The sequence below is a fragment of the Branchiostoma floridae genome, chromosome 2 (genome assembly GCF_000003815.2).
Source record: "Branchiostoma floridae strain S238N-H82 chromosome 2, Bfl_VNyyK, whole genome shotgun sequence".
Taxonomy (NCBI): Eukaryota; Metazoa; Chordata; class Leptocardii; order Amphioxiformes; family Branchiostomatidae; genus Branchiostoma; species Branchiostoma floridae.
In genome coordinates, this window is record NC_049980.1 from 16572352 (window position 1) to 16591864 (window position 19513).

General features: G+C 41.6%; 3 protein-coding genes across 3 annotated transcripts in view; 1 reads left to right on the forward strand and 2 right to left on the reverse strand.

Annotated features, from left to right (window-relative positions):
• Window positions 1-3738, reverse strand: part of LOC118409563 (protein mono-ADP-ribosyltransferase PARP6-like) — a gene marked incomplete in the record, with an annotated part of 27026 nt that extends 23288 nt beyond the window's left edge. The window contains 1 exon segment of the mRNA XM_035810670.1: window positions 3523-3738. Coding sequence (XP_035666563.1) covers window positions 3523-3607 — 85 coding nt within the window.
• A 126-nt stretch (window positions 3739-3864) lies between these two features.
• Window positions 3865-11547, forward strand: LOC118409562 (meiosis inhibitor protein 1-like). The gene is made up of 5 exons (XM_035810669.1): window positions 3865-5045; window positions 5372-7524; window positions 7903-8030; window positions 8315-8478; window positions 8842-11547. Exons 1-5 carry the CDS (start codon window positions 4203-4205, stop codon window positions 9424-9426), a joined length of 3873 nt encoding a protein of 1290 aa, XP_035666562.1. The 5' UTR covers window positions 3865-4202; the 3' UTR covers window positions 9427-11547.
• Window positions 11548-13999: 2452 nt separating this feature from the next.
• LOC118409566 (BTB/POZ domain-containing protein 2-like) lies at window positions 14000-18368 on the reverse strand. The gene is made up of 5 exons (XM_035810673.1): window positions 18212-18368; window positions 16641-17413; window positions 16140-16227; window positions 15667-15813; window positions 14000-14515 (listed from the first exon to the last, which is right to left on the reverse strand). Exons 1-5 carry the CDS (start codon window positions 18341-18343, stop codon window positions 14357-14359), a joined length of 1299 nt encoding a protein of 432 aa, XP_035666566.1. The 5' UTR covers window positions 18344-18368; the 3' UTR covers window positions 14000-14356.
• Window positions 18369-19513: the final 1145 nt, after the last annotated feature.

Below are 19513 nucleotides of genomic sequence, written 5' to 3' on the forward strand. Positions count from 1 at the left end.
AGTACAGCATAATCAACTATGCATTTTATAACCCTATATGCAATAAATGAAATGAAAAGCTGACAGTGGAATGTCAGCCTCAGCATCGTTTCTCCTAACGGCCGTGAGAAGAATGCCATCTTCATTATATGCTACAGAAGCAAGAGGTAAGTAGTCCTCAACATCATCATGTTTTTTTATGTTTTCTTTTACATTTTGTTTGCTGTCACTGTCAGAGAATAAATCCTGCCAGAGTCAATGGTGTTCATCCCCAATCGGGGTAGTTCAGCCCAAAGCTGAAATTCCAGTTCCAGGCCTTTCATTTCTGATACTTTGCAATGGTTTGTGACGAGTTCGCTTTATTATATTGTCTAAACAAGCTGTCTTTTCTTCCATCTTCCGTCACAATCACATGCTTGTCTTTTCTTCTTTCTTTCATGATTCCTCTTCCTTGTAGCTTTGTCTTAGTTGTCCTTCTTTCAAAGGTTCTTCACAGTGTTTTCATTCCTCTGTCCTTTCCTGGCAGTACACATAGTTTTTAGCACAGAGTTTTTCTTGTCGTGCCAGCCAGGTGGCTGGATTATCATGCTTTCACCTTACCATATTGTTTCGTCATGTATTGTAGTTCTTCACTGATTTGCTGTACAGTACTCAGTGCGACCACCAATTTGCATTTTGAACCAAAACTTTTGCAGTGCAGAAAATTGTGTCCAATCCTCCAAACTCATGTAGCCAACAGAGCAAGATGCTGTGTCTGTCATGAAGTTGTTTTGTTTGAAATGATTCAATGTTTCTTGTATGAATGACTTCTCCTTTATCTTTGAACTTGACACTGGAATATTGTAGCTCTAAAAGGTCAGCTTAGCTGTTGTCGTTTGGGTAGATTCCAGCAATATATACCTGTAAGTGTAACATTAAAACAAAATCTTTACCTTCCAAACATAGTCATATCTTATTCCAGCATGACTAAAAGTACTAAAATTAAAATTATTAAAATACAATGAAAGCATAAATTTCAAGTCAAAATTGTTTCAAATTCTATTTTGATGGGTAATGGATCCCGTCTCATCTTGGTTCACAAAACTTTATTAGAGTCTACCTCATACGTTGAATCACATACACCATGCTACGAAGCCCCCCTCCCCTTCAACCATGCTTGTCAACATAGGCACATTGCGTGAAAAATTCAAGTATATCGATGTCAAATATCATAAGATAAATCTGAACCCCACATCCTTCCTAAAATTCATATTTTGCTACCAAGACTGCGTTAAAAAAACGATAGTTACCGAAAATTTCCGCGTTGAATCACCGTCCGTGAGGGGGGAGGGTCGGCCGGGAGCCGTGAATTGGGTCACCGAAGAATTTTCCGCGGCCTTTCGGACGGCAGCTCGCAAACATTTTTCAACGGAAATACATGAAACTCCGTCAGTATGTCCCCTGATATGTTATCTGTCGACTGTAAAATCATATTTTCCGAAAATTAAGAGATGTCAAAAATACAGCGAAAATACGTCGATGTATTCTCATCCACTTCGCTTTGGGCATGGAACTTCCGCGGCTGTTCAGTGATGAAGGGATATGACGTAATCCTGACTGTTGGCTTTACAAAGATCACTTCTGATTGGCTGTATTTGTATTTACCGCGAGGCGCCGACGAATCAAAGAAAGAGTTACATTTTCGCCTGGTGCGCGGGTTGAACCCGGAAGTGCAGGACGCAGCGATGAAAACTGGGTCACGGGCGGGCGGCGCGTAAACCATGGGCGCGCGGACACTTTTTATCGATTTTTAAACTGAGATATCATTAGTTTGCGTTGCCGGAGAAATGTGAAAATAAGTGTGCTAGATAAACTTTTGACGCTTATTCAGAAAATGCTATCGAAATTGCCGTGAGGGACGCCAATAAAGAGATATTTGTTTCTAAACATGCCACATCTGTTACCGAGAGTAGTGTGGGCCTCCCTAATAAAGGTTACATCACAACATCTGGCAAGGTAAGGTAAGGCTTGGCATTGAAAACAGATATAATCTATCTATCTATAACGTACCGGGTATATGAAGACTCAAATAGATAGATGTCACAAAGGAGGTTACTGTAAATGCAGAAATGTTCGCGGTGGATTAATGTTCGCGTTTTTCGCGGTGGCCACTTAACCGCGAATTTAAAACCACCGTGAACATTTTTTCATGGTAGTAAGAGATTTCAGTGCATCCTGCTACCGCGAAATTAAAACAACCGCGAAAAGTTCTTTTTCCCGCTACCGCGAAATTAAACCCCCTCGAAATTAAATGCTACGGCCGCGTGGCGCGTTGGTACACCCGATCCCTCGATCTCGGAAGTTAAGCAACGCGCGGTCCGGATAGTGCTTGGATGGGGGACCAACCAAGGACGTCCGGATTGCTGTAGCCTCACGAAGTTTTCCACGAAATCGTCTTCCGGGAGGGACGTAAAACGGGGGTCCCGTGCTCGAGGAGGTACCTCGACCACGTTAAACAGCCTCATTACTCATACTTGGGGTACCTACTGGCTGGCAAAATACACCAGATGATTATTATTATTTACAGTATCCTCCTTGATGTCACCCTATCATAGTATCATAAGTTGAAGTTTATACAGCCAGACACAGCTAACTGTTGACAATTTGCGCATACACCAATTTACACCTCTCTTCTATCATTAGCTATAACACCTGTAGAAACAGAGATTTACACTACTCAGCTAAGGCCGCTTTAGACAGACAAGGAAAAACTTCGCACGACTGTTTTGATCCTATGAATACCATTCCCAGAGACGTCGTCAACAACAACAGTCGCAGGACTATCTAAAGGGGGCCTGAGACTGAACTAACTGTCCTCTATTCTGTTTCTAATGGTTTACAGATGTGGTGTGGCTATCATGGCTATAACCACATGTGGGCAAGTTCCTGTTGTCCTTTAACTAATAAAACACATTACCACACCAGGCAAATCATGCCAGGTGACACAAGGATGGGAAAAAAATTATGGACGAAGCAACCTAAAATCTGTCACATCTCATGTCATCTGCTTAGACATAGGTTGTTTGCAAATCTATGATTTAAAAGTGTGTATCGTCCGATTTGATGACTGTTAGTTTTGCTGTAGTGCAAGAAATTATGATCCGATGAGCTATGACGACACAACTTGCAACATGGCCTTGCTAGCTAAACTACATAAGTGTCCAGTACGCGTCCAGTACGACTCTAATACATCTAATACCATATGTTGCAAGGAAAAATATCTCTATTTGGATCGGTTGCAAAATAATTCTCATCAGTTTTGTAAATATATTTCCCACGGGTTTACAGTAAGTTAACGTCACATTTTGTACAAGCAGCCTGTAGCTAGCAAATTGTTACCCTAACTTAGTCTTGATACAGTCGTTAGAGTAGTTGAAGATTTAATACTCTGTGTAAATATCATGCCTGATTATGATATGTAGGAATCAAAAAGGTCGTGGTCCTAGACCTACCCCCCCCCCCCCCGCTCCTTTCAAAACGTAACAAAAAGCACCTTTAGTTTACCTGAAAAAGGGCATGTTGGGTCGTCTTTGCATGCACCTATAACACAGCGGATGTCGGCCCGCAGCATCTGGTACCTCCTCGACATTTTGTTTCCTCGATACCCTCTCAGATTGTTCGTTTATGCAGGGGAAATCATAGTCAGATCTTCTCAATGTTTTCCTCTTCGCGGAAACACTGGACTGTCATTTCCGGCATAACAGCACATAAACGCACAAAACGTGATAGAAAAGTACCGAAATTGACCTAACACCGACATTATCAGCAATAATATTGCAATTATCTGGTAATTTAGATGTAAGTGATTTTATTAATTAACATAATTTAATTTTTATAGTATCGTTTGATAGAAATATTGGAAAGTCTAGGTTACGTTTAAATGCGGTTGTCAGATGCTAACGACGTCATCTAGTTCAAAGGTCAGCAAAAAAACCGCGAAATTTTAAGTTTCACTGTCGTACAAAATATGTCACTGATTATCCTGAATGTTTAGCGAAACTTTCCGGAAATTCTACAACATTATCATTTCTGTATTTCTGCAAAGTTGATGATTCAGAAACGACCTTGAGAGGTCACAAAGATGGCGCCGGAGGTCGATGGTGCAGGTCTCTTCTTGCGTTGCCTAAAAGTTGTAATGTAACGACTAACGTTAGCTTTCTTTGTTGCTTCACGTCAGTGTAGAAATGGACGGGCGATATGGAGCACTTTTTACGGATTTCCATGCGGAACATGACCCAGTTTGGCAGGTTCAGACCGGAGTCAGCACGACAGTGTGTCTGGTGTGCATTTTGGAGACCCTGGAGGATCCTCAGGCACTCGTCATCAAAAAGTGTGCATTTCTCTCGCAAATTACGAACCTGCTGAAGACTCAATACAAAGAATCACTGGCGGAAATGCTGTTCATGGATGACAAACTCGCCATATCACTGATGACTACTGTTTTACAACTTCTGCCCTCGGATAACGAGAACTTGGCAGTGACGGTGGTCGACACGGCAGCCCAGTTGTGCTGTCTGTTGAAATCCGAGGAGCTAGCCTACTTCGTTCTGGAGCAGGTTTCCACACAAATCCTCCAACTTGCCAGTTTTCAGAGCAGTTTACCCGGACTTGTCTTGTTAGGGAGGCTTCTGAACGGAATTCCTACCCTGGCACAGAAGATGGGACACGACATGACGTTGGTAGACTATCTGGTCAGCGGTTTGGACTATCCTGACAGGAACGTCAAGTCGGCCATATTGTTCGTCCTGGCGAAGCTTTGCACGTCCGTGGATGACGTGAACCATCCTGACTGGGTAGCATCCATGAGGCAGATTTCTCTCAGCCTGTTGCCTATTCTGGTGAAAGAAGAGGCTACAGATGTGCTGACCAACGGTATGGGACTCTTGTTGACCCTCCTTGACCACCCAGACAACGCCAGAGTTTTGGTACAGGAAGTAGCAGTGCCACCTGAACAGGATGTCCGAGGAAGAGCTACACTGTGTTCCTCCTTGAGGAAGATGGTAATGGCTCCAGACACAAACATCCAGGTAACATAAGGGTAATGTTCAATGCTTGACCTTAAGCTACAGTGTTACAATGTCTCTGGAAGATTAACAATTCTGAAAGGTATTGCAACATAAAAAACATTGGATTTTAGATAAGACTTCTTCATACCTCATGATTAGTGTCTGCATGTAAAAAGAGACATTAGGTCTGACACCATCATGCCTAACAGGAAGAATACACCATTAGCAAAGTAGTCAACCTTGACTTTCTGGATATTATGTTAGATTTTCCTTATGTCTTAAAAAGAAATAGAATATTGATATTCATTCAATTCTAATGAAGAATTTGTTTGTCTTTAACATTTGAGATTGCTGGTGTGAGAGCAGTGTCAACCATCCTCCAGCACATTTTGGATGACAACCTGGAACCAGACTATGCCAACCTCCTTCTGAATGGGGACATTGCTGAATTCCTGTTTGAAGCATTAGCAACCACAAGTGAACAGTTGCTGAGCTCCATATTCCAGAGCCTTCTGATGTTTGCAGACTTTGATGCCTTCTTCAAGAAGGGCCACACCCTGTACGGGATAGATGCTGTGGTGAGAGGTGTCCAGCAATCCCTGAAGTCTGCCACCACTGATGTACAATGCTGCGGTTTCCAACTTCTGACAAAAATCCTGTCCAACCAGTCGTCCAACACCAGCCTTCTGAGTAACTCGGCAGGATACCAACAGTTTGTGCAGCTGTTTGTCTCAGGCCTGCAGACCTGCAATGCTGACTTAGTGGTTGATGTGCTCCCTACTGTGTCGGCATTTCTGAGGAGAGATCACCAGCCATCGCCTGTGCCATATGCAGACCTCCAGAAAGTGTTAGCCTTAGTGGTCACTAATATCAAAGGGTGGCCAATGATGCAAGATTCTCCAGTGTGTGATATATTGGTGAAGTCACAGACACAGTCCCATATGGTCGGAAACAGCCACATGTCAAAAGTGCAAAAGCTTCTGCAAGAAGGACTTGAAGTATTTCACAGTGCCTGCAATCTTGCGGCAGCATGCAAGGAAGACCCGCTGGCTGATGAGTCAATATTTGCTCCTCCAGAGTCCCAATCTTCTGATGGTAGTGGCAGATCTTCCAGCACCAAGGTTGAAAGTTTCCTACAGTTCCTCTTCCAACAAACAGATGAAGTTTTCCTCCCACTAGTCATGCAAAACCTTCAGTACATTACAGATAGACAGGTCTTTGTACACATTTTCTCCATCCTGAATCTGCAATATCAGCTGATACCTGATGCAATGAGTGCTCTGTCTTTCAAGCTTGTATCTTCATGTTTCCTAAGGCTGTCATTGGAAGTGAAGGCAAAGTTTTGCACAGGAGACTGTGGTGACAAGCTGCAACAAGCTGTAAATATCTTCATCAGAAAATTGCTGTTGGGACTTTTGGTAATAAAAACAGAGAAAGAAATTGCATGTCCTGTTGTGGAAGAAGAGAATTTCCTGGCCAAAGAGCTTTTGCCCATACTTGCCCACATCAATGGTGAGCCACAGTCCCTGTTGACACTGTTAATGGAGAAGTCAGATCTGGAGAACACAGATAGGGAGTGTCTGGTCCATAAAGTACACAAAGCTTGTATGGCTATACTGTATTACTCATATCTGTACAATGACAGGCTGGTTGATGAGCTGTCTCTTCACAAAGCTCTGTTAGTATGCTTAGACCAGGAACCATTGACATTGTTTCCTCTTTACACAATGAAACATTTCATCTTTCTCTTGGCAATATCTGCTCCATTGTCTGACACAAGTTACTTGGACACATGGTCATCACCCTTGACACAGTTTTTGGCTGGAGTCAAAGAACCACAGATGCTGTACACTCACCACCAGCATCTGTTGGAATGGTGCTTCAGGAGTCCAGAACTGGCAAATGTGATGGGTGCTGTGTTCTTGGAATCATGGCTTTGGAACAAAAGGTGTGCAGACAAAACAATGTGCAAGACTGGCATATATCAAACACAGGAAACAGAGAATGAGTTTCTCAGTAAGCTGTTGATGAACAACTCTACTGCAAGCTCATGTCTTATAAACCTTATCGGACGGGGAGGAGGGGAGGTGGTGACACAAGCTCTGGATATCTTGCAATCCATCGTCTTCAATGCACCTGCGGAAAATCCATGTTTTCAGATATTGTTAAACTACAAACTGCCTAATATCTTACTCAAGCTGCTGTCATCTTACGAGATTGAAGTGGACCACAATGTTGCAGTACTGTTGCAACTTGTTTGTCATGGCCAGGCATATGATCAAATAACAGATAATCTGAATCTCAAACTAGTCCATCAGGTTGTTAGTACGATCACAAAGTACGCCATCAGTGGTGAAGTGCTCCTGGCTAGCCTGAACTACCTCACAGTCCTTCTTGTGGGCACATCTATGAGGAAGGACACTCGTCTACTAGCTATTCTGCTGTCCAACGATGCCATCCTTATGCTCATGCAGGACCTACTGGCTGGAAGTGTGTTCAGGTACATCATTCACCTGTTTTAATCCCTGTCCATGGTGCTGAAGTAAGAATCAATCCGTTTCAACAGATCAGATTCTATCTTGTGCTTATTAATACTAGGTTTGCAAGTAGAGTCAAACCTGTGAAAGGGAACAAATGAGTCCATGTTTTGTTAGTCCCTTGGATAATCTTTCCCACTGACACCAGCATTATCCTGTCCATAGTGACCACCTGTTCACATAGATCAGATTCTAGCAATCCACTGAGTAGTCTTCTTGGGCAGTTTTGACTATAACTTTCCTGCAGTTTGCAGATACCAGTAATTCATTGGTTTCCTTGAAGTTTTAACATAATGACACGTAGTTGTATTGTAGAACCAGCTTGCACATCTTCATTCCAGGCAGGATACAGTATCAGAAGACCAGGCCATGAGTTTGCAGAGCTGTGCCCTACAGTTACTTGGGTCTTTAGTACAACTTCAGGCCCAGTTCAAAGTGACTTGTGACTACAATGTCCTTGTGCAAACAGGTACTGCAACATATCATTATAACAGACTGACCTCCTCTAAGCCTGTTTAAGGGATTCATATGAAATCTTGTTACCTTTGAATGAAATACTGTTGTTTTGGGCTCATAGTCAATGTCATTTGTGAAATGTCTTTTTAATTTAGCTAAATACTAGATAATGAAGTCAATTATCTAATTTGAATGTGTACAGGGTATGTATTTTCATTGAATTTGGTGTATAGAGTAGGGCTGTTGACATACCTGCATGATGCAACCGTAGAACTATTTTTCTTCTCCCTGATCCAGAGCTGTTGCTAGACATCCTGACTTGTGACAGAACACTACTCCAGCTGATCTGTGCTGTGTCCTTCCTGGCCTCCATGTTCCACGTGTCCCTCCAGTCTCCTGTAGCCAGGCTGGACCTGGGAATCTCCTCACAGCATCTTGCTCGCATCTTTCTGTCACTGCAGGTAAAAATTTCATCTTCTACTGAAAGTTTTTACTTTTTATAATACTCACATACATTGTACTCCTATCTGGTAATCGTGTTATTCTGCATCAGGCTAGGGTTAGATGTCCTTGCAGGTAGGTGTGGAGGCCTGATGGCAACTCACCAGCAGCTTCTGTGTTTTGGGTTGGTACTGTGTAAATTGAGGATGTGGAGGTCTTCCCTGATGTTGTCAGTCCATCTCTTACGGGTTGTTCCCATCGATTTTTCCTCTATGGACACAAATCTTGAAGAAGATGCTAGTACACAACACAGGCTATGAATTTCGTTCTGCATATCTTTTTATAGTTAAATGACTAATTTTTCTTTCTTCTATATGCCATAGAACATTATGGTCGTGGAAGAAGAGCTTCTGCGCTGTGCTGTTGTCAACTGCATGTCTTGGCTCCTCGCGTACACCCAGCCCGGAGACCAGGCCCTGGTGGATCACATAATGAACCAGCCCTGGAACCAACTGCTGCTCCAAACTGTGATGGACCTTCACAACAATGACACCGTTCCACCAAGCTTGGTGGCTTTACTTACTCTTTTCCTAGAGCATGGGAAACCAGGACCAGTCACCCAGAAACATGTTGACAGAATCGTTAAGCAAGCAGTCCTTAAAGACGTCTCGCAAGGGACAAACTCTGCCCTTAATGTAAAGTTCATTTCTGCCACTGCTAAGTGCACTGATATAGAGATATCATCAACACATAGAACTGTGGTTAAGGAGTTTGTAGAGAAGTTTCTGAAGGAGCAGGCTGTTGGTTCTCAGGAGACAGTAGTCAGGTTGGTAGAGGTGCAGGATGTTATGTTGTGCTCATCTTGGATCAATGCCACATTCCAGCAGAGGCTCAGCACTGAGGAGTTGTCAGGGCTGCTACAAGGTGACAACCAGCACACAGAGAAGGGATCAAGTGAAGAGTGTTAGAAGTTCAGTTGTTGTAAACAGTGCTATTTCTGTGTAAATTCTAAACAGCCTAGGTGAGGAATGAATTATTTAAAATATGTACGAGGTTATACTTCTGAGATAAAGCAACTGTTGCTTCATGTATACTTTTTTTGCAGTCTGGCACCTTGCCAAAAAGGGTTGAAAAAAAAAAATAACTGGAAGATACATAATAGTATGTACATACTTATATATTCCTAGGCAGAAAGACACTATAGATATTATATGTCTTCCCATGCGTATTGCCTGGCTATAGTTATATGTTCTTATTGTTGTTCTTATGTTCTTACTTAATTGCTCACTGATGCTAAGGAGAAATAGACAAATTGTGTCAGTTACAATATGCTAACATGTTGCATTGATTTTACATGTAGATAACAACTTCCTGGCGGATAAAATGATATTATATTGTTCATGTCAATCATCCTCTATCAATGGCATTGGGTCATTTCATACAATTTCACAGTGCAGAAAAATCAAGCCATACTACACAAGTCATGTAAAGTGTTACATATCCACTCACTTTATTCTTCAGCTGGCACATCATTCTGAGTCTGAATGGGACACTGCACCAAAGACAGGCACTCCAAAATGCACAATAATGTCCCACAGCAATGATGTTTACATTCACATAGTTTCTTGCACATTTTGCAATAGTTTCTTTACAAGAAATAAGACAATGTGAAGAAATAGCAACTTCTCGTCACATACCTCTGAGTCAAAACACTCAAGTGACATACATGTACATGTACACGTATTCCCATATCAAACATGGTTACTCAGATGGACTGATGAGGCTCTTTCAGGGTTCTGAACTTCTGTTTACAAGTAGTCTCAACCTGCACAATATAGTCCTAAACTGTGGGTTAAAGAGTTACACATAATATCAAAGCCATACATGTACGGGGAGCAAGTGCTCTATACAATCTTACAGCATTTGTGCTAAATAACAGGGTTGCCTGTTGGGTTAAATGCTTTCCATTTAGTGTACATGACATAACGCAGTTTGATCAATTTCATCTATAGCTTTTAAGCCATTGTCAGTACTATAAAACGGCTTTGAAAGAGTTAAATTTGTAGAAGTTGAGAAACAAAGTACAAATGTATCAAGAGATCTGAAACGTTCAGTGGATGGTATCATTTTAGGTTGGAGATTGAGTGTGAGTGCAAGTAAGGCTCACAAATGCAGTATTTTGAATTTTAAGTCTGAGAAATATGGCAACATGCCAATGTTACATGTAGGGCTAACACAAGTTAAAATTTTCATTTACAACAAAAATGAGTTGGCAGAAATTACAACCGAATAACTGCAATTGCCCCTAAGTAATCAGACTGACTAAAAGGACCAGCATAAATGATCAAGGGAGTCCCTTTAGTTTCTATATCAGTTAGAACCAATCATCTTGTATGGAATGCTTCATAGCTTGTAACAATCCCAAAATGCAGCTTGTCTCCGAGGAAACAACATGAAATTTCTGTCAACTTAATTAGTGACCACCTGCAAATCTCTAATGAGACTCCAGATCAAAGTTTAACAGTTTAGGAGAAATTCGTTGAGTGCATTGCAATGTTAGCTTTATACTTGTGCAATAGATTAATGGGAGGGCCATCATTTACAGAGATGACAGCGGCATTCAGTAAATTACCCATGCAGTCACCTTTCCTATGCCTCATGTCATTATCATCAGCCATGCACTTTCATCAGTCACTACTAGTGGCAGTATGACATAGCATTGATATCCTCTTACAAAAATAGTACATCTTCCATGTCAGGAGTCCATAGTTTTGCCCCCTGAACACACACAGGTTCCAATTTTCAGGTAGAGCATTTGTGAAAAATGCTGCATTATCCCACATACAAGGTTTTGTGCCACCTTTCCATCACTTCAGCATTGCTTAGTGTGGAAACCAAACATGACAACAGTTAACAACTTTTTCCTTGCAGCTGTTAAAATTTAACATTTCCACGAACTACGCAAGGACTAAAGCAGCACATTACAAAATAAAGAGTGCAAAAGACCAGACTCCATGAACAGAAGGCATTGACCATAAACTTAATGCTAACATTTATACATTGTTCTGCAAAACTTGCTTTCAATTACTTTTCAATTACTAACAAACACAATTAACGTGCAGCATTGTTCAGTCTCCAGACATGACAAAAGTACATGTACATCTGATGAATTATACTACAAGATGTTACAGATGTAGGGTTTCCATTTGTTAAGTGAAGATGTTAAACAGTCAACTCTCTCCTGATTTTAGATTATTGTCCAATCTTCCAGAGGTAGAAACTGACGAAAGGGTAGAACAACTGTACTGAGGAGTTTGTTTTCCATTGCGGTGGGCAAGTTTGTCAAATTTCAAAAACTCAACAAGTCCAGACTACGATACTACAGTCAAACCTGCCCAAGACGACCACCCGGGGGACCGGACAAAAACGGTCGATTTGGACAGGTGGTCGCTGAGAAGAGTATCGACTCAAAACATGCCCTATGCGAAGTATAACGGTTTCCGTTGTGTTTAATGGCAAATAGCAAGCACACTGCACGCACGCAAAGAAGCGAGGTATTTAATGTCAAATACAACACGCACACGGTAAATTGTAAATTTAACCCCAGCTTTTATACAATACAGTATAATATTTGTACATTAACGTTTTAGACAGTAAGGGAACTTTGATGCTGTCAGTAACCATACAAGCCTTTATGCGTCGCTATGTTCTTGATCGCCGTATCTGAAATAACTACGGTGCATCTTTCGAATTCTATGCCCGGTACGTCCCAATAGCGTACTTACCCAAGGGTGAATGCACAGTACAGTTGGACAAAAGCACTCACACAGATCTTCCTTTAAAAGGTATGAGCTACACAGATCTTTCTTAGAAATTTCCTCCCATATTACAGTAGACTGCCCCATTGACCACCCATTGACCGCCGCAATCTTTATTCTAAACATAAATGGCAGTCAATCCGACGCAAACTGGTCGATTTTGGCACAAAATCGCGCTAGTTATCATCAAAAATCGATGAAAACCTCAATTTTGAAAACGATGCGGCGGTCGTTAGGGGCCCAATTTGGGCCGGTCGCGGTCGCGTTGGCCAGGTGGTCGTTGAGAAAAGGTCGCTTAATGCTTACGTCAATAGGAAAAAAAATCGGGACCGAGAAAAAGCGGTCGAAATGGCCAGGTGGTCGCTGAGAAGAGGTGGTCGCTCGGGCAGGTTTGACTGTATATTCTTCCTTGTGTGTTTGAGGAAACATGTAGTACATGTTTTGGTTGTTACATAATTTCTTCATGTAGATGTATCAAGTTTGCACCTGGCATAATTCCAATGAGGAAATCTGAGAATTATGATTCAGTGTCAGTTGACAGAATAAAGCCCATGGTTTAGTTTTTGTTGTTCTTCACAGACCTGTCTCTTTGTTTTCCGTTTAGTACCATTGGTAGACACATACTTTAAACATAATTACATCTTGCAGCAATACTCCATGTTTTGAAAAACATGAAATTCTATGTTGAACAGGTATCAACAGGTAACATTACCTTTTGACCATCACCAGCATCTAAAGACACTAACAGGCTGCTAACAGTCCCTCAGTCTGCATCACACCTATATACATTGTACACTTATTCCTTGCATTGTGTGCATTGCTAAGAAAACAGATAATAACTCTTCCCTGTGTGCCACCTTTCACACATACAGACCACCTATCCCTAGTAGACAACAAAGACGCACACATCTTTGCACAGGTGTGTATATATATATACATGTATGACTATGATAATTAATGGGAGAAGGCATGGTTATCTTCTAATTTCTATGGTTGTAGATACAGTATGGCTGATAATAGAGGTACATGTAAGGACCTATGTAATAGTACAGACCTTCTGTTATGTCATCAAATCAACTTGCCTACATGTAGGACAGAATCCCAATTCTCAACAAGTGGCATAGGCCGGCAACGGCACACGCCGTGAAACTTCACGTAGTGGGCAACACTAAACATGAGTCCAATTTCAATGCTCTCCCCTAGGGCCTGTGTAAACTGTCTTGTGTCCACACAAGACCCGTACTAGACGTCACTGACTGAAGACTGTACACGTGCATTTTTTGCTGTAGACTCAGTTTGAATAATGACGTTAGTATGCGACTTTGAATCATTGAAGGATCTCCAATAACAGACCTAGGGGTAGACTTAAACAAAAAGAGAGTCCCAAATGCACTGTATTTACTGAAATTGGCATCAGTATGGGCATTTTTCAGACGCACAAAAATTTTCTAGATTCCCAAATATCCATTCAATTAAGACATTTATCAGAACATGATCAAACTTTTTGGAGCTCTCCTCTGAATCACTATCTTGCAAAGCTTGTGCCTGCTAGATACAACAGAGATGACACACAACCAAGTAACGTGACACTGAGAAACCAACAATCAAAATTCTTCACATTTAAACAAAGTGAAAACATTAACCTGGTAGACCAACCTGTGTTGCAGCCCTTACCATTGCATGGTTGTCTGACATATGAATAATGTGCCATGGTGCTATTTTCAATACAGGAAGTGTGTTCAGACTCATTCACTGAGATACTACATTTGGAGTAGCAGTTTAACATGATGCAACAATGTGACACAACATTATACAAGTATGCACCGAGACTGACAGTCAAAACTGCTGCATTCTTAGCTTACCACTTAACACAACACTGTTGAACTACTTAGTGATACTATATGGTATTCAATGAAATATACAAGCTAAACAATGCAGCTCACTCATGACAATAATACATGGTTTACTTGACAAGTAAACTGTTATAGACACCAGATGGTCTTCCCAGTCCCACAACACTAACCACTTGATGAAGCAGTCCCGACCTGGGCACACCCTTCATAGCGTCTATCTTAGTCCCTTACGTGTAGAAGATGATTTCTGGGATCTGTCCATCCTCCACTGATGTCCCGTTGTTGTTGCCGGCAGCGTACGTGAACTGGAAAATGACCTTACCGCTGCTTGGCGACTCGTGGATGACCTTCCGCATGCCTTTTGTTCCATAATGAGAATCAGGACCCTGTAATACAAGAAATGTAGGAAGCAATTCTATATCAATATCTATATCAATATTTATTTCTATATCAATAAAGATCTGATTGATTTTGATTGACCTACAATCACTGAATGATTTTCCTGAGGGTCTGCATGGGGGGTCCTGACAACGCTTTACGCTAAATTCAGGACGGTCGACTACGTTTTACGTTAAATTCCGAAGGCTGGCAACGCTTTACGCTAAATTCAGAAAGGCCGGCAACGGTTTACGCTAAATTCTGAAAGACTGGTAACACTCGGCAAGGGCGGGGGTATGCTCCGCCGGGAAGATTTTGAAATTTTGACTCTCTGAAACACCATTTCCTGCATTTTGAGGGGAAATTTTGGCTGGTAGACAAAGCTAATTTAAATGGCATATCTAATTAAAGATTCCCAGGGGTTTAGTGTAAGCCACCCAACAGATTTTTTTTACCATGCCGAGCGCCGAAGGGGCGAGGCGTCGCAAGGGAAGTTGTGAAATCCTGACACCCTGAACCGCGATTTCTTATGTTTTTCTGGCTATCATATAAAGCTGAGTTAAATGACATTTCTATCAGCAAAAAGGTGTTTGAGTTTGACATGTCACATCCCCCAACATCATTTTCAGAATTTCGAGCGCCGAAAGCGCGAGGCGGCGCAAGGGAGGACCATGAACATTTTGAAATCTTGACCCTCTAAAATGATATTTCCTGCATTTTATTTTTGATGGGCAAATTTTGCTGGCAGACTAAGCTAATCTATAACTTCAATGACATTTCTATTAGCAAAAAGGTTTTCGAGGGCGAGGCCACCGATACAATTTTTACCATGTCGATGACCGAATAGTCGCAAGGGAGGTCCGGCAAAATTTTGAAATCTTGATCCTTTGAAACGCAATTTCCTTTGTTTTGAGGGCTAAAATTTACTGGTAGACTACGCTTCGACTTACGAAATTTGGGAGGCCAGACTACGATTTACGGGTAATTTTTAGGCTAGATTACGTTTTACGTAAAATTTTTGGGCTAGATTACGCCTTACGTGAAATGCAATGGCTACGCTTTACAGTAAATTTTCCATCCTCACTACGAATTACGGGAAATTAAAAGGCCTGCCTACGCCTTACGGAAAAGAGCATGCAGACCCTCTTTCCTATCTTACCTTGAGAGTTGCACAAGCGGTGTAGCTGACGTTGGGTTGGATCTCCACAGGTTCCTTAAACATCACGCGGAAGGTGGCATCTGAGCCGTCACAGCTGAACCCAGTATCGTTCTGCCCCAGCACAGTCCCCGAGTCTGTCTGGATAATCTGAGGGAACAGACAAAAAGCGAGATGTTCTAATAGAGAAGTCTTGGACAATAGTCAGGCTTATTGCACACTTCAAATCTTGATACAGTTTTGACATCAGTCATAGACAGAGGGCAGGACTGACAAATATAGAATACATCATTGTATGTCCTTGCTTTTTTCATTTATTATAACATTGGGTTTCTCACCAGTCTTAATGCTACGGGTTGACCGTTCAGCATATACACCCTCATGACTTCCACGATAACTTTACATTTCATTGCTCCTGAAATCTGCCTGTCTTTCACAACCTCAACATACATGTACTTTCCTCAGAGAACACTGACCTGGATGTTGACTTGGTAGTCAGTGGGTCCATGAATGGATCCATACAGACCAAACCCAACAACAAAGATGTGTCTGTTCACCACAAACCTACAGGAACATAAATAGGCATTTCAGCATGTTTCAGCAAAATGTCACTCCATTCTTTAACATTTGCTGCAATATTCTACTATATTTCTAGACACAAATATTGACATGAAGATATGAATATTCAATAATGACTGGAATATTGCTTGAGGATATATTATGAAATACACAAAAATATAAGGAAGTTCATAAATGACTAAAAATTCATGAGATAACACTGTAACTTTTGTAAATATTTCCACTATATAAACTACTGCAATTGCACAGTACTATTTACTCTACAAATGTTTTCTATTTTGACAAGAAATGGTTAGAAGTGAGCTGTAGAATTGTAGTCGTGCAGCCTGGGCCACAAAGCCATTCCATGGGTTATCCCCACATGTATGAATGTGACTTGTGCACAAAGTTGTACTGACCTGATGCGATCAGAGGTCCCACTGTACCCCCAGCGACTCTCCACCTGCTGGAAGCGGTTGATGGTCTGCTCCTTCCCTGTCAGACAGCACCGCGGTGAGTCCAGGAATTCCACCGGAGGTTTGGGGTTCACCGTGAAGTGTAGAAATAGACTGACGACCTCTCGGTCCGTCAGGATCCCGGACTGCGCCGGACCGGAGGCAAACTCTTCGATGGTCATGAGAGGAAAGCGGATGAGGCGCAGGGCCTGTCCCAGCGCACGGCGCTTGTTTTCCGGGGTGGCGGCCAGCTGCTGTCTCTGGCACTCGTGCTCGGCCCACCTGACAACGGCGACGAATAACTTGCACTCGCGGATTCCCAGGGTGTCTCGCTCCAGGACCACATTCAGCGTGTCCAAGTCAATGTCCACGAAACCCTCCGCTGCAAGAGCTTCTGAAGTGTTCTTGTCAATCGTCTCCAGGCAAAGCTGGGCCAGTTGTGGCTCATCAAACAGACGGGCCTGGGTCAGGAGCATGAAGGCGTTGTCGCTGCTCAAATTCTTCTTAAGAAAGTCCACACATGCCGACTCTAAGGCAGGAACGGCATACTTTTTCGCAGTATAAAGCGTAGTCATGACAGTTTCTGGTCCAATCTGAACTTCGTCGGAATAAAGGAAACGTAGGAGAGCAAGGAAAGCAGCAGGCTCTACGTCTGGCAGCTCTACTTCAGCTGAAGTGGTGGCCATGCCCCCGTTAAACATGGCATCAAACACTGCACTACCAATGGCCAACACAAACTGCAGGAGAAGGGAAAGAACTCTGGTTATGTCTCTTTTACATGTAGACAAGATAAAGCATTCCTATAATTGTACTTATCTGTTTTAACTGTAGCTAACAGAACCGTATTTGACAGACGACAAACAAAAAAGAAAAGGAACACCTTAATTTGAATGATTGACTTTGTTCCAGGTATACAACTATCCTATGCTATAATACTCAGATCTAAAAGAAGAAAAACACATATTCATCTAGCTAGGTAGGTACATGTTTGTTGCAATTTTCTGATTCTGAGACACAATATTACTTTACAGAAGTGACTACAGTAACATGTAAATGACAGACATACAAGACTGCTCCCAAATGTAAAAACTTTCTTATTGGTAATGTCAGTGACCCAAGCTGTCATCACATAGCTTTCCATGTTTGGTATTTCCACCTCTTGCACGGTTGATTAGCGATAATTGTCATGTCTCAAGTTATATTTTGGGCAGTATTTGTCTGTTTGTCACTAAGATAACTCAAGAACCTGCTGGATGGACTGGTTTTAAATTTTGCATGTGAGTATGTTGTAACAGAAACTGTAAAATATTGGATTATAGGCTTTCCTGGCAGCTTTCCACAGTACAATTTCCTGTTTCTTCCACCCATTACAAATAAATGAAATCATCTTCTACAATTATATAAATATACAAGGCCCGACACTAACAGGCTTTGTGGCTTTCAACAGACATACTCCAATAGTTTTGATAAATGTGATAGCTTCTGGAGGGCTCAAACTGTGTTCTAATATCATCAGTGTCTCATCTGTTGCCTACCTTGTGTGCAGGGATCCTCTGCATCCCTTCACCGCGGCCCACGATGAAGTGCACATCGCTCATCACTTCATTGTTAAACATGTAGGCAAGTCTGTCCTTCACTGTGGTCTTGCTAGCCTGCCAGTTGTACATGGGCTGCAAACAAACATGCAAACATTAGCACACTTGTCAACAAACATATCATATTTCTCGTCTATTTTCGCCCTGTATTGTAACTCATGTCAGAATGGGAAATTGTCTGTGCATGGTCACACATGGCATCAGAATAAAACATCATACAACATGGAATCTATCCAAGCTCATACCTCCTGCAACAGTGACCCAACAACTCTCACCAAACTTCTGTTACTTATGCTGGTATTGTAGGTATTGTATTGTATTGTACAACAGTATTCTTCCACTTTCACTGATGTCACAATTCTGTAGCACAGTAATAACTAGCAACACATTGGAAATGCAAAATTCACAAAGTCGTCAATTTACGAAGGAAATATCACAATCAAAAGCATGAGAATATAACAAACACAAACATGTCAAGATCTTTTTTTGCCAGGAACTGTCTGTTGTATGCTAGGTTGTTAGTTGTTACAGACACAAGTTCATGTGTTGGCTTGCACTGTTGAATCACTGCCAAGAAACTACAGAGGAAATGGGCATCTCTATTTCTGTTACATTGCTCACCCAGTCCCCCTAAATGATGAAATCAAATTAAACCAAGGAAGACCAACTCCTACCAGACTTAAGTCAACTTAGATTTGACGAAGCTTGTATTACATTTACAATGTACATTTAGCAACAGTTGCATCCTTGTAAAGTGTACAAATGTACATCACCATTGCTCTACTGGATATTGACTTTATTGTACATCATGTGTATGAACAAACTAAAGTCTATAGGTATAACTTTCAGGGGTGTATGAAATATCTAATTTTGCTAAGAAAGAAATATCATGTAGATATCATTACCATTGTATTAAATCTCAAACGTACTATTCTTAAATTTGTAATGTTTAAGTTAGTCTGAGTATTACCTTTGAGTCTATGACAGCTGTCAATGTGCGCTGTTTTACAGTGTACAGGTAACGTTTACTGCACATTAGCTACATGTGTGTGCTGTTTTACCTTGATATGTGTGTAGTTTGTGCTTCTTTGTCTGACTGTATGCTATATATGCTGTTTTACCTGGATATGTGTGCTGCTTTACTTGAATAAGTCCTGTGTATGGTGCTGTTCTTCAAGGATGTGTGCTGTCACTGTCAGTATCAATAACTCCTGTGGTAGGTTTATGGCATGATCGCAACAA